At 41.3% G+C, this 14,542-nt stretch overlaps 1 protein-coding gene across 5 annotated transcripts in view; it reads left to right on the plus strand.

Annotated features, from left to right (window-relative positions):
* Window positions 1-14,542, plus strand: part of LOC131106517 (plasma membrane calcium-transporting ATPase 1-like) — a 97,704-nt gene that overhangs the window by 61,685 nt on the left and 21,477 nt on the right. For all 5 annotated transcript variants that reach the window (XM_058055666.1, XM_058055664.1, XM_058055665.1 and 2 more), the window contains 9 exons: window positions 5,796-5,978; window positions 8,435-8,649; window positions 8,720-8,962; window positions 9,964-10,205; window positions 10,278-10,515; window positions 12,666-12,845; window positions 13,008-13,095; window positions 13,198-13,304; window positions 13,388-13,579. In XM_058055666.1, coding sequence (XP_057911649.1) covers window positions 5,796-5,978; window positions 8,435-8,649; window positions 8,720-8,962; window positions 9,964-10,205; window positions 10,278-10,515; window positions 12,666-12,845; window positions 13,008-13,095; window positions 13,198-13,304; window positions 13,388-13,579 — 1,688 coding nt within the window. The remainder of the gene's footprint in view (window positions 1-5,795; window positions 5,979-8,434; window positions 8,650-8,719; window positions 8,963-9,963; window positions 10,206-10,277; window positions 10,516-12,665; window positions 12,846-13,007; window positions 13,096-13,197; window positions 13,305-13,387; window positions 13,580-14,542) is intronic.

Here is a 14,542-nt window from a genome sequence, read left to right on the forward strand (position 1 = left end):
AGCGTGACGTTTTGTGTGGAAATGGTCCGATACTAATAAGCATCTCTATCATATACACAGTTTACTTCCTGAGGGTGTAAGTTTTAACAACGTTGTGGTATCCCAAATCGATTGCCGTCGTCGTACTCACTGGGAATGGGGTCTTGAGACACATGCTAACTCGCAAACTCGAGAGCTAGCGACCTAAACGGTAGCCTTCAAGTTATTTCCTTTAAACTTAAAAAGCCAAAAACTTACCACTTCCACACGGATAGGGAGGATAACTATTAACAGTTATTTAACCTTTAACATGAACATTAATCAAACGTAATAATTTTTTTCTGGGTACATGATACCATACAGCATCCATATCAAACTTGCGCGGGCCGCACTAACATTAAACTTTCAATATCAAGGCGGGGGCCTCAAACTAGTGTCCTGCGGGCCACATTCGGCCCGCGGGCCGCGTGTTTGAGACCCCTGACTTATATGATGTCAAGTCGTTACATGATCTCGCGGGCCGAGGTTGTGTATTTCTATGTAAAAAAAAAAAAATTGAAAAAAATTGTACGTCCAAAACTAAAACGTACGCCTGAACTTTAGAGGTTTTACTGTATGTGCTTCAGTCATGAACTGTCACAATCATCCATCAATTATTCTTTAATTGAATACTTCTAGATCAATACAATTAAAGACCCGAGCTGAGAGAAAGCTCGTATGTTTGAAAATGTCTGAGGCCCAAACATAAATTCACCTTTTGACAAGCTGCTGTGTGTTTTGTGAGCCGCTGTGTGAAAAACCAAGCGCACCTTCAGTGCCTTCCCAACGTGTCGATGTGTCGAAGCTGTCTGTTCGCTTTGTCTTTGTGATGTCATCACTGCTACCTCAAAAGCAAACCAGTCGAGCGTTCCTCGTCGTCCGACTTCCTCTGCAGGCTGTCTCAACATGCACACGCATACGCACACGCACACGCCTCCCACGGCGTGAGCATCTGCTGCAGGCAGAATGCTACTTGGCATTTGTGGAAGCGCGCTTGTCATCTCCACTGACTTCACCGGAGAACACTTTTTTTTGTTTTTCTTCTGAAGCTGCTTTGGTGTCATTTGGACGCTGCCTGTTTCTCATATCGGCTGCAGACAAACATGACCTTGCGACCTTGGGGGGCAGAGATGCTTCATTAGCTTTAAATGTGGACCCTGAAAGCACCTCTGCCCCTTGGTGGTCAGAATAGCAATTGCTGCGCCATTAACTTCAATGTTATTTCAGTGTACAGTATTTAAAATCATATTAGAATAGCATAATATACTATATTGACAATATAAAAAGAAAAATAATGATCTTAAAGAGATGTCATATACAAATTTTTTTTATTTCGTGGTGACACTATCACAGTTTTCAATCAATTAATAAATCTTGCTGTTTTTGTGGTTGACTATTATTAGTCTAAAAATATGTCCAAATTTAAGGAATTTTGAGATATTTTTTGCCAAAATTAAGCTTTCAAGCATAAAAACGGCAAAATGAACAAACACAAGGCATTCGGAAGACTCATTCAAAGGCGTTCTAAATAGGGAAGGTGATTATTTACTTTACAATTATTTGTGGAATAATAACAAATTGAGATTTTTGAGAAAAATAATACTTAAAATTTTTTACTTTATATTTTTGTTTACCAAAATTAAGCTAAAATTTTTTAAAATTAATATTATATATATAATATTTATTAGTTATTAGTTATTAGTTATATTAATTATATATGAATATTAATATAAAAAATTAAGTCTAATAAAGAGATGTCATATACAAAAAAATTATTTCGTAGTGACACTATCACAGTTTTTAATCAATTAATAAATCTTGCTTTTTTTGTGGTTGACTATGACCTATTATTAGTCCAAAAATATGTCCAAATTTAAGGAATTTTGACATATTTTTTGCCAAAATTATGCTTTCAAGCATAAAAACGGCAAAATGAACAAACACAAGGCATTCGGAAGACTGACGTCACTTCCTGTCCACGGCACCGTAACACATTTACAGCAACACACAGAGTACAAGTCTAATGTATGACTTAAATGGCTTATTTTCTGTTGTTATGTTTCCTATACTATATAATAGGGTTGCTATATCATGTCTGGAGGGCTTTACTAATGGTAAAACCTGTATTTTCAAGGTTGTAAACAGTTAATTTGTGCTCAAACGATGAAAATATTCACTGTATAAATCGGGAAAATGATTATTTACTTGACAATTATTTGTGGAATAATAACAAATTGAGATTTTTGGGAACAATAACATAAAATTAAATTTAAAAAATAAAATACAACTTTTTTTAGTGAAAATTTTTTTAAGTAAATACTTTAACATATTTTAAAATTTGTGTTTAATTTTAGTCTCCAACCGGATGTCTAAATGTAGACCGGCTTAAATAGCGAGGGTGTTAAGAGATACAGATTTCTCGTTTCGACAAAAGCTGTCTCACGAGAACAGGGCGGCCATAAGCCGTTCAGACTAAACTTATGGCATGGCTATTATGAATAATAATACACATAATATGGAAGTGGCAGGATTGGACCCGCGCATTAAGCGCTTTTATGCACACTGTAAACTCACCCCGGTGTTGCCAGCATCGTTCACTCATGATACGTGACTGTTTTTTTTTTTTTAACAGCTGCGGCGGTTTTAATGCCCAGGCAGAATATGTATAAAGTTACTTAAGATTTGTCAGATCAAAACGCAAATCGCTTCAAACACTAAGACATCGAACCATGTGATTGCGGCATCTATTTCGCTACGTTCTTTTTCGCCACTCGCGATATCGACTGTATTTTTCTAACGTGAACATAAAAGTCATTTTAAGCAAGTCTAATTTCCATGTCGTTACTGAAGTACACATTAGCATGAATGATTAGTAGTAGCAGCTGCAACCGTCATTAAATCAACTTTTTGCATTTTTAGCTTTTGTTTCAATTTCGTCATCCCAAGCCAATGTCGGGCATTGTGTGTGTGTGTGTGTGTGTGTGTGTGTGTGTGTGTGTGTGTGTGTGTGTGTGTGTGTGTGAGTTGCACCCTGCTACAGTAGTGAACTGTGGGCTGTTTGTGTCTTTCTTTGGTCGTGGTTCTTTGCAGGTTGTTGCTCAGGACTTGATGTTGTCTTCCTTGCCTTCTATCTCGTTTTCCTTTCCCGCTCAAGTCTCCTGCAGCCTCGTCTCCTCAGCAGCCTTTTTCTACCTCCTCCTGCCAAACCCCTCCCACTACCACCACCACTACCACCACCACCACCACTACCACCATCACCCCCCGTCCAGCTGTCGTGGTTCTGCATCGCTGTGGTTTTTCGGGTGGTCCTTTTTGGTTTTGTCGTCTGTTTGTTGACTTGCTGTCTTTTTTGGAGTGTCCAAGCCCTGTACCCCCCCCCCTCGCCCCTCTCCCTGCACACACACATAGACACGCACACACATTTGTCCGCCGTGCGTTTAGTGCTGCGCTTGTTGTTTGAAGTGTGTGTGATGAGTTGTGGTGTTTTCATGTTGTGTGTTTTATATATTAAGATTCACAATTTCCTGGTTGGAAAGTCATTCATCAGAACTTTCTGAGTTTGTTTTCATTTTCATTTTTGAGCCTGAAAATGGTCGCATTTTAACCCTAAAACAAGAGAATGTTTAAAACATTCATTAAAACAAACATGCGTTTTAGTCTTTATAATTAAGACACAATGCATAACGATGAACCAGTCATGATGTGCTATATATATCACTATATTGACACTTACTATGGTACCCATTATGACAAAAAAAAAAAACTTAAAACTATGTTAGGAAAGCAGGAAGTGAACAAATGTAACAGTTGCTGATTGTAAAAGTACCAGATGGAGGGATAGGATTTAATAAGCTTTGCTTCTTCCTACTCCTTTTGGACATGTGGAACTGTGAACTGATTATGTGATGCGTTCAATTGCAATCTGATGCATGTTCAACTGAAATTAAACCATTACCATTACCATATTGACACTTACTATGGTACCCATTATGTCATTGTATGATCATATCACCTCGTACTTCGGTACGTAATGGAAAAAACACAAAACAAAAACTAAAAAAAATCCTTATACTATATTAGGAAAGCAGGAAGTGAACAAATGTAACTTTGCTTTGCTAGCAAGTAAGGACGCGTATGTTGTCTCTGAGAGAAATTACATTTGAATGCATCACATAATCAGTTCACAGTTCCACATGTCCAAAAGGAGTAGGAAGAAACAAAGCTTATTAAATCCTACCCCTCCATCTGGTACTTTTACAATCAGTAACTGTTACATTTGTTCACTTCCTGCTTTCCTAATATAGTTTAAGTTTTTTTTTCTTGTCCTCTACCGAAGTAGGAGGTGTTATGACCATACAATGACATATTCACAGTTACTATGGTACCCATTATGTCATTGTATTATGGAAAGCAGGAAGTGAACAAATGTAACAGTTACTGATTGTAAAAGTACCAGATGGAGGGGTAGGATTTAATAAGCTTTGCTTCTTCCTACTCCTTTTGGACATGTGGAACTGTGGTACGTGTCAAAAAAAAAACTTGAACTATATTAGGAAAGCAGGAAGTGAACAAATGTAACAGTTACTGATTGTAAAAGTACCAGATGGAGGGGTAGGATTTAATACGCTTTGCTTCTTCCTACTCCTTTTGGACATGCGGAACTGTGAACTGATTATGTGATGCGTTCAATTGCAATCTGATGCATGTTCAAATGACCATTACCATTACACTTCGCCATTCAAAGTCTACGTTTGCTACACGACTAATGTGTCCCAACACATTCTGTATGTACGTCACATTTGGAAGCTACACTGACTAAAGCCTAGTTAAGAACATAAATGCGAAACTGTCGGGCTTCAAAATACCCGATTTTTTTTTAAACACGACACTTTAAACGTTGTAGTAGCTGACAAGTTCCCGCGATGGCATTTGCCGCATCGCTAAAGCAAACGTGAAGAACCCTATCCAAAGTGGCAGCCAGTGTGAGATTAGCAAAGGTCGCCTCTGCATCCGCCCCGCTGTAGAGATAGAGAGAGAGAGAGAGAGAGAGAGAGAGAGAGAGACGACAAGCAGAGGTGCATGCTGGGAGTGCCGGATGAAATGCATCAGAAAGAGCTCCGCACGCAAAAGATGATGAAGTGAAATGCAAATGCGTACTTTGCTTATGCAAATGAGGAGCAGGCAGGGAGACCTCATGTCAGACTTCAGAGCTGCCAACGGAGCTCTGATGTTTAACACGTAGACGACACGTGTGTGTGTGTGTGTGTGTGTGTGTGTCTTTGTTGTCCACTGCTCTTGTGTGTATGTGTGTGTGTGTGTGTGGCGTCAGATCCTTCAAGCTGCTACGTAACGCTCTCCTCAAGCTTATAGGGATTCTTCATGGCGTGATGATGAAGTGATGCTGATGCTCTGTGCCCTCAAAGGTCAAAGGGGCGGCCATGTTGAGTTGGGGCAAGGTCGTCTTTTTGACTAGCAAACCGCTCCAAAAACTTTTAGTTTTTTTTTTTTTTTTTATTATTCCTTGCGACTGCCTCTGTAACTTTTTCTCTGCCTCTCTTGCCCTCCATCGAACCCTTCCTCCTCTTTTTCTTTCTTCTCATCCATTCATTCATCAACCTCTTCATCCCACACTGCATATTTATTGAAAAAAAAAATTACATCCATCCTCCACTCAAATGATTTCTCCTTCATCTTTTTTTTTCCCCCCTCATCTTTACCCAACGGCCTACTCCTCCTCCTCCTCCACCTCCTCCTTGTACCCCTTTATTCAACTTCAGCCAAGACGCAGGACGGCATCGCGTTAGAGATCCAGCCGCTCAAGAGCGAGGAGGCCGCCGAGTTGGAAGAAAAGGAGGAGAAAGAGGAGGCCAAACCGGTCAAGAAAGTCAACGTACCCAAGAAGGAAAAGTCTGTGCTGCAGGGAAAACTCACAAGACTCGCCGTGCAGATTGGCAAAGCCGGTGAGCAACACACCAACACACACACACACACGTGCACGCGTACATACGCTAACACACTCCTTAGCGATCAATCTCACGTCACGAGTGTCCTCAAAAAAAAAAGCCTTGTTTCCTTAAAATCAAATCTATATTCCATCCTAAACACTTTATAAGACTAGGAATGCTCCATATACCCACATCAGATTAGCAACCAGTTTTTTACGTGACCTGCTAGCTCAGGGGTGGGCAAACTTATAGACTCGCGGGCCGCATTGATATGACAAAATTTACGGGGGGGGGCAGACTATATATTTTACACATAACAGTCCACCTGGTATTATTGTATCTGTAAAATTGTCATGCAATCTGCTATTATTATTTATTATTTTATATTTATATTTAAATATTTTTAAAATAATACAATATTATAATAATTACAATAAAATTAAAATAATAATTATTATATTATTATTATGTAAAATATGCAAATATAACAATAATATTATATATAATTAATATAATAATTAGCATTAATATAATAATTATAATAATCATAATAGTTCTAATAATAATTATAATAATATAATAATATAATAATATAATAATATAATAATATAATAATATAATAATATAATAATATAATAATATAATAATATAATAATATAATAATATAATAATATAATAATTATTATTATTATTATTATGTGCTTGTGTCCCTTTTTTCAGGAGCACTTTGTAAACAACAGACCATGTCAAAAAACGAAATTGATACAACCATCAAAAGGTTGGCTCAGGCCATGATGCCAGGTTGTATGTTGAGTTTAAATTAAATACTTTGGAAAGATTGGGCGGGCCGTATTCAAACACTTGGCGGGCCAGATGTGGCCCCCGGGCCGCAGTTTGCCCACCCCTGTGCTAGCTTAACATTACCCGACTTCAGGTGGCCGCCAGCGAAAGCCGGCGCCCCCGTTCATTTAATAGCCCTCAAAAGCAATCATGCAGCGAGTGGTCACAATGCACTCACTTTTATTGGATGGACGTTTAACGGGGACACAACTCATCCCGGAATTGACGGCATTGTCGGCATCATTTCAATCGACCTTAATACACCCGTGGGCTTTCAGAGGACACGGGGGGGGGCTCATTCATATGGGACCCGTGTTTTTGGGGCAATAATTAAAATGTGGGTCTGACAGAAGAGATGAAGCAGAAAAAAACATTGTTACTCACCTGGAACACCGTACATTGGAATTTCAAGTGACCTTGACTTGTGACCTTTGATTTGTAATCCTTGTTAAAAGTCATGATGCAAAAAAAAACATATTCCACATATTAATTTTTGACCTCATTACTAGTGAAGTAAAACTATGAGAATACACATCTGCAAGTTCATATATTTCAGTACATGCGGAGTTCCCCAGGGGTCAATACTGGGACCAAAACTGTTCAACTTGTACATCAATGATATCTCCAAAGTCACAATACACTTAAAGCTAGTATTATTTGCAGATGATACCACTGCTTTTTTGTTCTCAAAGAAGAAATGATCACACTAAAAATATGTTTTCATGATAATAGATTGTCCTTGAACTTAAATAAAACTAAAATCATGCTGTTTGCTAACCGCAGAAAGGACACACACACATAGCAAATACAAATAGACGGTGCAGACATTGAAAGGGTGAAGGAAAATAAATTTTTCGGGGATCACAATAGATGAAAATATGAGCTGGAAAAACTCATATTACAAATATATATAACATAAGATGGACAGGAATATTTCAATATTGAACAAAAGCAAAATTTGTTCTCAATCAGAAATCACTCGAAACTCTTTATTGCTCTCTACCACCCTGGACTGGTGGCCAGCCAATCACAGGGCACATATAGACAAACAACCATTCACACTCACATTCATACCTATGGACAATTTGGAGTCGCCAATTAACCTAGCATGTTTTTGGAATGTGGGAGGAAACCGGAGTACCCGGAGAAAACCCACGCATGCACGGGGAGAACATGCAAACTCCACACAGAGATGGCCGAGGGTGGGAATTGAACCCTGGTCTCCTAGCTGTGAGGTCTGCGCGCTAACCACTCGACCGCCGTGCCGCCCCATATCTTACTTATTGTGTGGAAATATGGGGTAATATCTATAAAAAGCAATCTTCACTCGCTAAATGTACTGCAAAAAAGGTCAGTAAGGATAATTCATAATGGCGCCTACACAGAACATACTAACTCCTTATTTCTAAAATGACAAATACTTCACAGTTCAACTGTGAACTGATTATGCGATGCATTCAATTGTAATCTGATGCATGTTCAAATGAAATTAAACAATTATGAACCTAGAGTACCCCCGATGTGGACCTTTTATGGTTCGACCCGTCAAACATACAATAATAAAAAACCTCTGTGTTGAATCTGACCATGGTCCTCAAACGAGACCTGACTCGTCTGCTCGCTCCCGCCAGGTCTCATTATGTCAGCGGTGACGGTCATCATCCTCATCCTCTACTTTGTCATCGACACCTTCGGGATCAAGGGTCTCACGTGGACGGCCGACTGCACCCCCATCTACATCCAGTACTTTGTCAAGTTCTTCATCATCGGCGTGACTGTGCTGGTGGTGGCCGTCCCCGAAGGGCTGCCGCTGGCCGTCACCATCTCACTGGCGTACTCTGTGAAGGTTAGCAGGCCCTCGTGTTGGGAGAGGTCAGAGGTCAGGATTTGTTTAAAAGGTACTTTTCGTTTTGTAGAAAATGATGAAGGACAACAACCTGGTGCGTCACCTGGACGCCTGCGAGACCATGGGCAACGCCACGGCCATCTGCTCCGATAAAACCGGCACGCTGACTATGAACCGCATGACGGTGGTGCAGGCGTACATCGGCGACACGCATTATAAAACCGTACCGGAGCCGGACGTCATCAAACCAGGAACCCTGGAGGTTATGGTCAACAGCATCTCCATCAACTCGGCCTACACCACCAAGATCCTGGTGAGCCAATAAGACCTCATTCTCGTACGCTGGAGCCTATCCCAGCTGTCTTTGGGCAAGAGGCGGGGTATGGGGATTGGCCAGCCAATCACAGGGCACATATAGACAAACAACCATTCACACTCTCATTCATACCAGTATGTGGCTAACATCTTAGCTAAGTATGTGGCTAACATCTTAGCTAAGTATGTAGCTAACATCTTAGCTAAGTATGTGGCTAACATCTCAGCTAAGTATGTGGCTAACATCTTAGCTAAGTATGCTTAGCTACGTATGTGGCTAACATCTCAGCTAAGTATGTGGCTAACATCTCAGCTAAGTATGTGGCTAACATCTCAGCTAAGTATGTGGCTCACATCTCAGCTAAGTATGTGGCTAACATCTCAGCTAAGTATGTGGCTAACATCTCAGCTAAGTATGTGGCTAACATCTCAGCTAAGGATGTGGCTAACATCTCAGCTAAGGATGTGGCTAACATCTCAGCTAAGGATGTGGCTAACATCTCAGCTAAGGATGTGGCTAACATCTCAGCTAAGTATGTGGCTAACATCTTAGCTAAGTATGCTTAGCTACGTATGTGGCTAACATCTCAGCTAAGTATGCTTAGCTACGTATGTGGCTAACATCTCAGCTAAGTATGTGGCGAACATCTCAGCTAAGTATGTGGCTAGCATCTCAGCTAAGTATGTGGCTAACATCTCAGCTAAGTATGTGGCTAGCATCTTAGCTAAGTATGTGGCTAGCATCTTAGCTAAGTATGTGGCTAACATCTTAGCTAAGTATGCTTAGCTAAGTATGTGGCTAACATCTTAGCTAAGTATGTGGCTAACAGCTAAGTATGCTTAGCTAAGTATGTGGTTAACATCTCAGCTAAGTATGTGGCTAACATCTCAGCTAAGTATGTGGCTAACATCTTAGCTAAGTATGCTTAGCTAAGTATGTGGCTAACATCTTAGCTACATTATTACGTTATTATTAATTTTCCATTGTCTTCCTCTCAGCCTCCAGAGAAAGAAGGCGGTCTCCCCCGTCATGTGGGCAACAAGACAGAGTGCGCTCTGCTGGGTCTGGTATTGGAACTGAAGCGGGACTACCAGCCAATTAGAGAAGAGGTGCCCGAGGAGAAGCTCTACAAGGTCTACACCTTCAACTCCTCCCGCAAGTCCATGAGCACGGTGCTGAAGAATGCCGACGGAGGCTTCCGCATGTACAGCAAGGGAGCATCAGAGATCATCCTCAGGAAGTAAGAACACATGACGAAGATCTTTGATCAGGATGCTCGGATGCGACCTCATGTCCTCTCATCCCATCTCAGGTGCTCTCGAATCCTGGACGCCGACGGCCAGCCTCGCGTCTTCAAACCAAAAGACAGAGATGAAATGGTGCGCAAGGTGATCGAACCCATGGCCTGCGACGGTCTCAGGACCATCTGTGTGGCCTTCAGGGACTTCCCCGCTGAGGCGGGAGAGCCCAACTGGGACGTGGAGAATGAAATCCTCAACGAACTCACCTGCATCGCCGTTGTCGGCATCGAGGACCCCGTCAGACCTGAAGTACGGACACTTTATGTGCTAATTTATAGGTCATCACATGGTTTGTCTGCCAGTATCGACCTTCGGTCTCGGGCTGATACTGACACTTGGGGCCATGATACCTTGGTCTGATACCAGACAAACCATGTGATGATCTTATTATCACATACTATTTAATCATGAGCTTATTATCACGTGCTATTTAATCATGAGCTTATTATCACGTACTATTTAATCAAAAGACAATGTTCAGTTTATTACATATTTATATCTAAACAGTGTAAACACAATAATTGCAAAGATATTTCAACAATAATATTTTATCATTTTAATATTTTACTATAAGATAATACTGTAGTATGTGATAATCAGTGTTATCACATAACACACATAACCGCCCATCACGCCGCCCCCTGCTGGCACCTTTTCTTCATTTCTGCAGGGTGTCACAGTTGATCCCCGCTTCCTACGGGGGTTACTATCCCGGAACCTTAGCAAAAAATCTGCGCTTAGCTAAGTACTTGGCTCACATCTTAGCTAAGTACTTGGCTAACATCTTAGCTAAGTACTTGGCTCACATCTTAGCTAAGTACGTGGCTAACATCTCTGCTAAGTACGTGGCTAACATCTCAGCTAAGTACGTGGCTAACATCTCAGCTAAGTACGTGGCTAACATCTCAGCTAAGTACGTGGCTAACATCTCAGCTAAGTATGTGGCTAACATCTCAACTAAGTATGTGGCTAACATATTAGCTAAGTATGCTTAGCTAAGTATGTGGCTAACATCTCAGCTAAGTACGTGGCTAACATCTCAGCTAAGTACGTGGCTAACATCTCAGCTAAGTACGTGGCTAACATCTCAACTAAGTATGTGGCTAACATATTAGCTAAGTATGCTTAGCTAAGTATGTGGCTAACATCTCAGCTAAGTATGTGGCTAGCATCTCAGCTAAGTATGTGGCTAGCATCTCAGCTAAGTATGTGGCTAGCATCTCAGCTAAGTAGGTGGCTAGCATCTCAGCTAAGTATGTGGCTAACATCTCAGCTTAGCAAAAAATCTGCGCATTGATTGAGACGCCCTTAACCCTTATTACGCTCATTTTTACGTTGTGGAGTCCTATATAGAGCAGCGACACACAATAACCAGCACACAAAGCTTTGTAGATCTTCCAGACTCTGCACCTATTCTGCTGTAATCCGATCCTGTAGTATGTGATAATCGGTGTTATCACATAACACACATACATAACACATAACGTGCTTGCATCACGCAGGTAGGCCGCCCATCACGCCCCCTGCTGGCACCTTTTCTTCATTTCTGCAGGGTGTCACAGTTGATCCCCGTTTCCTATGGGGGGTTACTATCCGGGAACGCTACCAAAAAATCTGCGCATTGATTGAGACGCCCTTAACCTATTACGCTATATAGAGCAGGTACACACAATAACCAGCACACAAAGCTTTGTAGACCTTCCAGACTCTGCACCTATTCTGCTGTAATCCGATTCTGGACTGGTCGCCAGTCAATCACAGGACACATATAGACAAACAACCATTCACACTCACATTCATACCTATGGACAATTTGGAGTCGCTAATTAACCTAGCATGTTTTTGGAATGTGGGAGGAAACCGGAGTACCCGGAGAAAACCCACGCATGCACGGGGAGAACATGCAAACTCCACACAGGGATGGCCGAGGGTGGCATTGAACCCTGGTCTCCTAGCTGTGAGGTCTGTGCCATAACCGCCGTGCCACCCCAAACTTGATTAATGTAACTTTAATTGTCAGACATTGATAAGATAAGACTGTTGATAAAATATTATTGTTGAAATATTTTTGCTATTATTATTATTATTATTATTATTATTATTATTATTGTTTAAATATTTTTAAATATTTTGTAATTATTATCTTATTATTATTATTATTATTATTGTTTAGATATAATACATGTAATAAACTGAAAATTTTCTGAAAACAAAATGGTCTTTTGATTAAATAGTACGTGATAATAAGCTCATGATTAAATAGTATGTGATAATAAGATCATCACATGGTTTGTCTGGTATCATGCCCGGTAACCTATAATTATCAATATCAGTGTTATCATAAATAAATAACAGTTAAATATGATATAAATAACCATCAAATGCGTCTTCCGCCGCAGGTACCTGCAGCTATCTCCAAGTGCCAACGTGCAGGTATCACAGTGCGCATGGTTACGGGCGACAACATCAACACAGCCCGGGCCATTGCGACAAAGTGCGGCATCCTGCTCCCCAACGAGGACTTCCTGTGCCTGGAGGGCAAAGAGTTCAACCAGCAGATCAGGAACGATAAGGGCGAGGTGAGCTTTGAGCTACAATCATGACTTTAAAAAGATACAAAATAAATACAAATAAAATAATTTCCACTCCAAATAATAATAATTTATTATTCATATAATATATAATTTTTATATATTTTTAATATAATTTTTATATAATTTTTTAATAATATTTTTTCCCAGGTGGAACAAGAACGCCTGGACAAAGTTTGGCCCAAACTGCGAGTTCTGGCTCGTTCATCTCCAACAGACAAACACACGCTAGTCAAAGGTTAATCGTGTTGCCATTATTAGCATGCATAGCTGCTAAATGCTAATTAGCATCAATCACACCCACCTCTGCGCCTCCAATATTTCCTTTTGTTGTGTTCAGGCATCATTGACAGCACGGTCGGCGAGACCCGTCAGGTGGTGGCGGTGACAGGAGACGGGACCAACGACGGCCCCGCCCTCAAGAAAGCGGATGTCGGCTTTGCCATGGTAGCCGCTTGACCCCCGATTCGCCTTATTTATCTTAAACGCGTCCGGCGTCTGATAAGTCGTGCTTCTGTTTTCCCGTTCAGGGTATCGCCGGCACCGACGTGGCCAAAGAAGCGTCTGACATCATCCTGACAGACGACAACTTCACGAGCATCGTCAAGGCGGTCATGTGGGGCAGGAACGTCTACGACAGCATCTCCAAGTTCCTTCAGTTTCAGCTGACCGTCAACGTGGTCGCCGTCATCGTGGCCTTCACGGGCGCTTGCATCACGCAGGTAGGGCCGCCCATCACGCCCCCTGCAGGGTGTCACAGTTGATCCCCGGCTTCCTACGGGGGTTACTATCCGGGAACGCTAGCAAAAATTTACAAAAATTAACAATAACCAGCACACAAAGCTTTGTAGATCTTCCAGACTCTGCACCTATTCTGCTATATTTCTTTGGATTTTGTGGTTCCTGTGAAAACTGGTCTGTTTTAATGTTTTCCACCCACGGCCCGCCTCCAGGCACCCCCATTCTGCTGTGGTTGGTCACACAAGCGAGTACTTAAAAGGAGTCCCGGTTTGTGCCGCTAGCTAACGGTATAGGTGTTCATAATAAATGGTGATTTACCTTTTGAAAATGGCCGCTTTTAGCATATACATGTTGGATCCCGAATCCGATCCGGAAGTAGAGACTGGACAGTCCGAAGTTTCTCAAGAAAAGAGGTTAAGTCAAGATTTCTCTTAATGGTAAGTAGCTTTAGCATTTTAGCGTTAGGTTTTCCACAGCATGGGAAACTCACAAACTCAAGCGTATCTGCTTACAGACATGCCCATATAAGGAAGTCCGCCTCCAGGCACGCCCATTCTGCTGTGGGTTGGTCACACTAGCGAGTACTTAAAAGGAGTTCCGGTTTGTGCCGCTAGCTAACGGTATAGGTGTTCATAATAAATGGTGATTTAACTTTTTAAAATGGCCGCTTTTAACATATACATGTTGGATCCCGAATCCGATCCGGAAGTAGATTCTGGACAGTCCGAAGTTTCTCAAGAAAAGAGATTACGTTAAGATTTCTCTTAATGGTAAGTAGCTTTAGCATTTTAGCGTTAGGTTTTCCACAGCATGGGAAACTCACAAACTCAAGCGTATATCTGCTTACAGACATGCCCATATAAGGAGGCCCGCCTCCAGGCATGCCCATTCTGATGTGGTTGGTCACACTAGCGAGTACTTAAAAGGAGCTCCGGTTTGTGCCG

The sequence above is a fragment of the Doryrhamphus excisus genome, chromosome 18 (genome assembly GCF_030265055.1).
Source record: "Doryrhamphus excisus isolate RoL2022-K1 chromosome 18, RoL_Dexc_1.0, whole genome shotgun sequence".
Taxonomy (NCBI): domain Eukaryota; kingdom Metazoa; phylum Chordata; class Actinopteri; order Syngnathiformes; family Syngnathidae; genus Doryrhamphus; species Doryrhamphus excisus.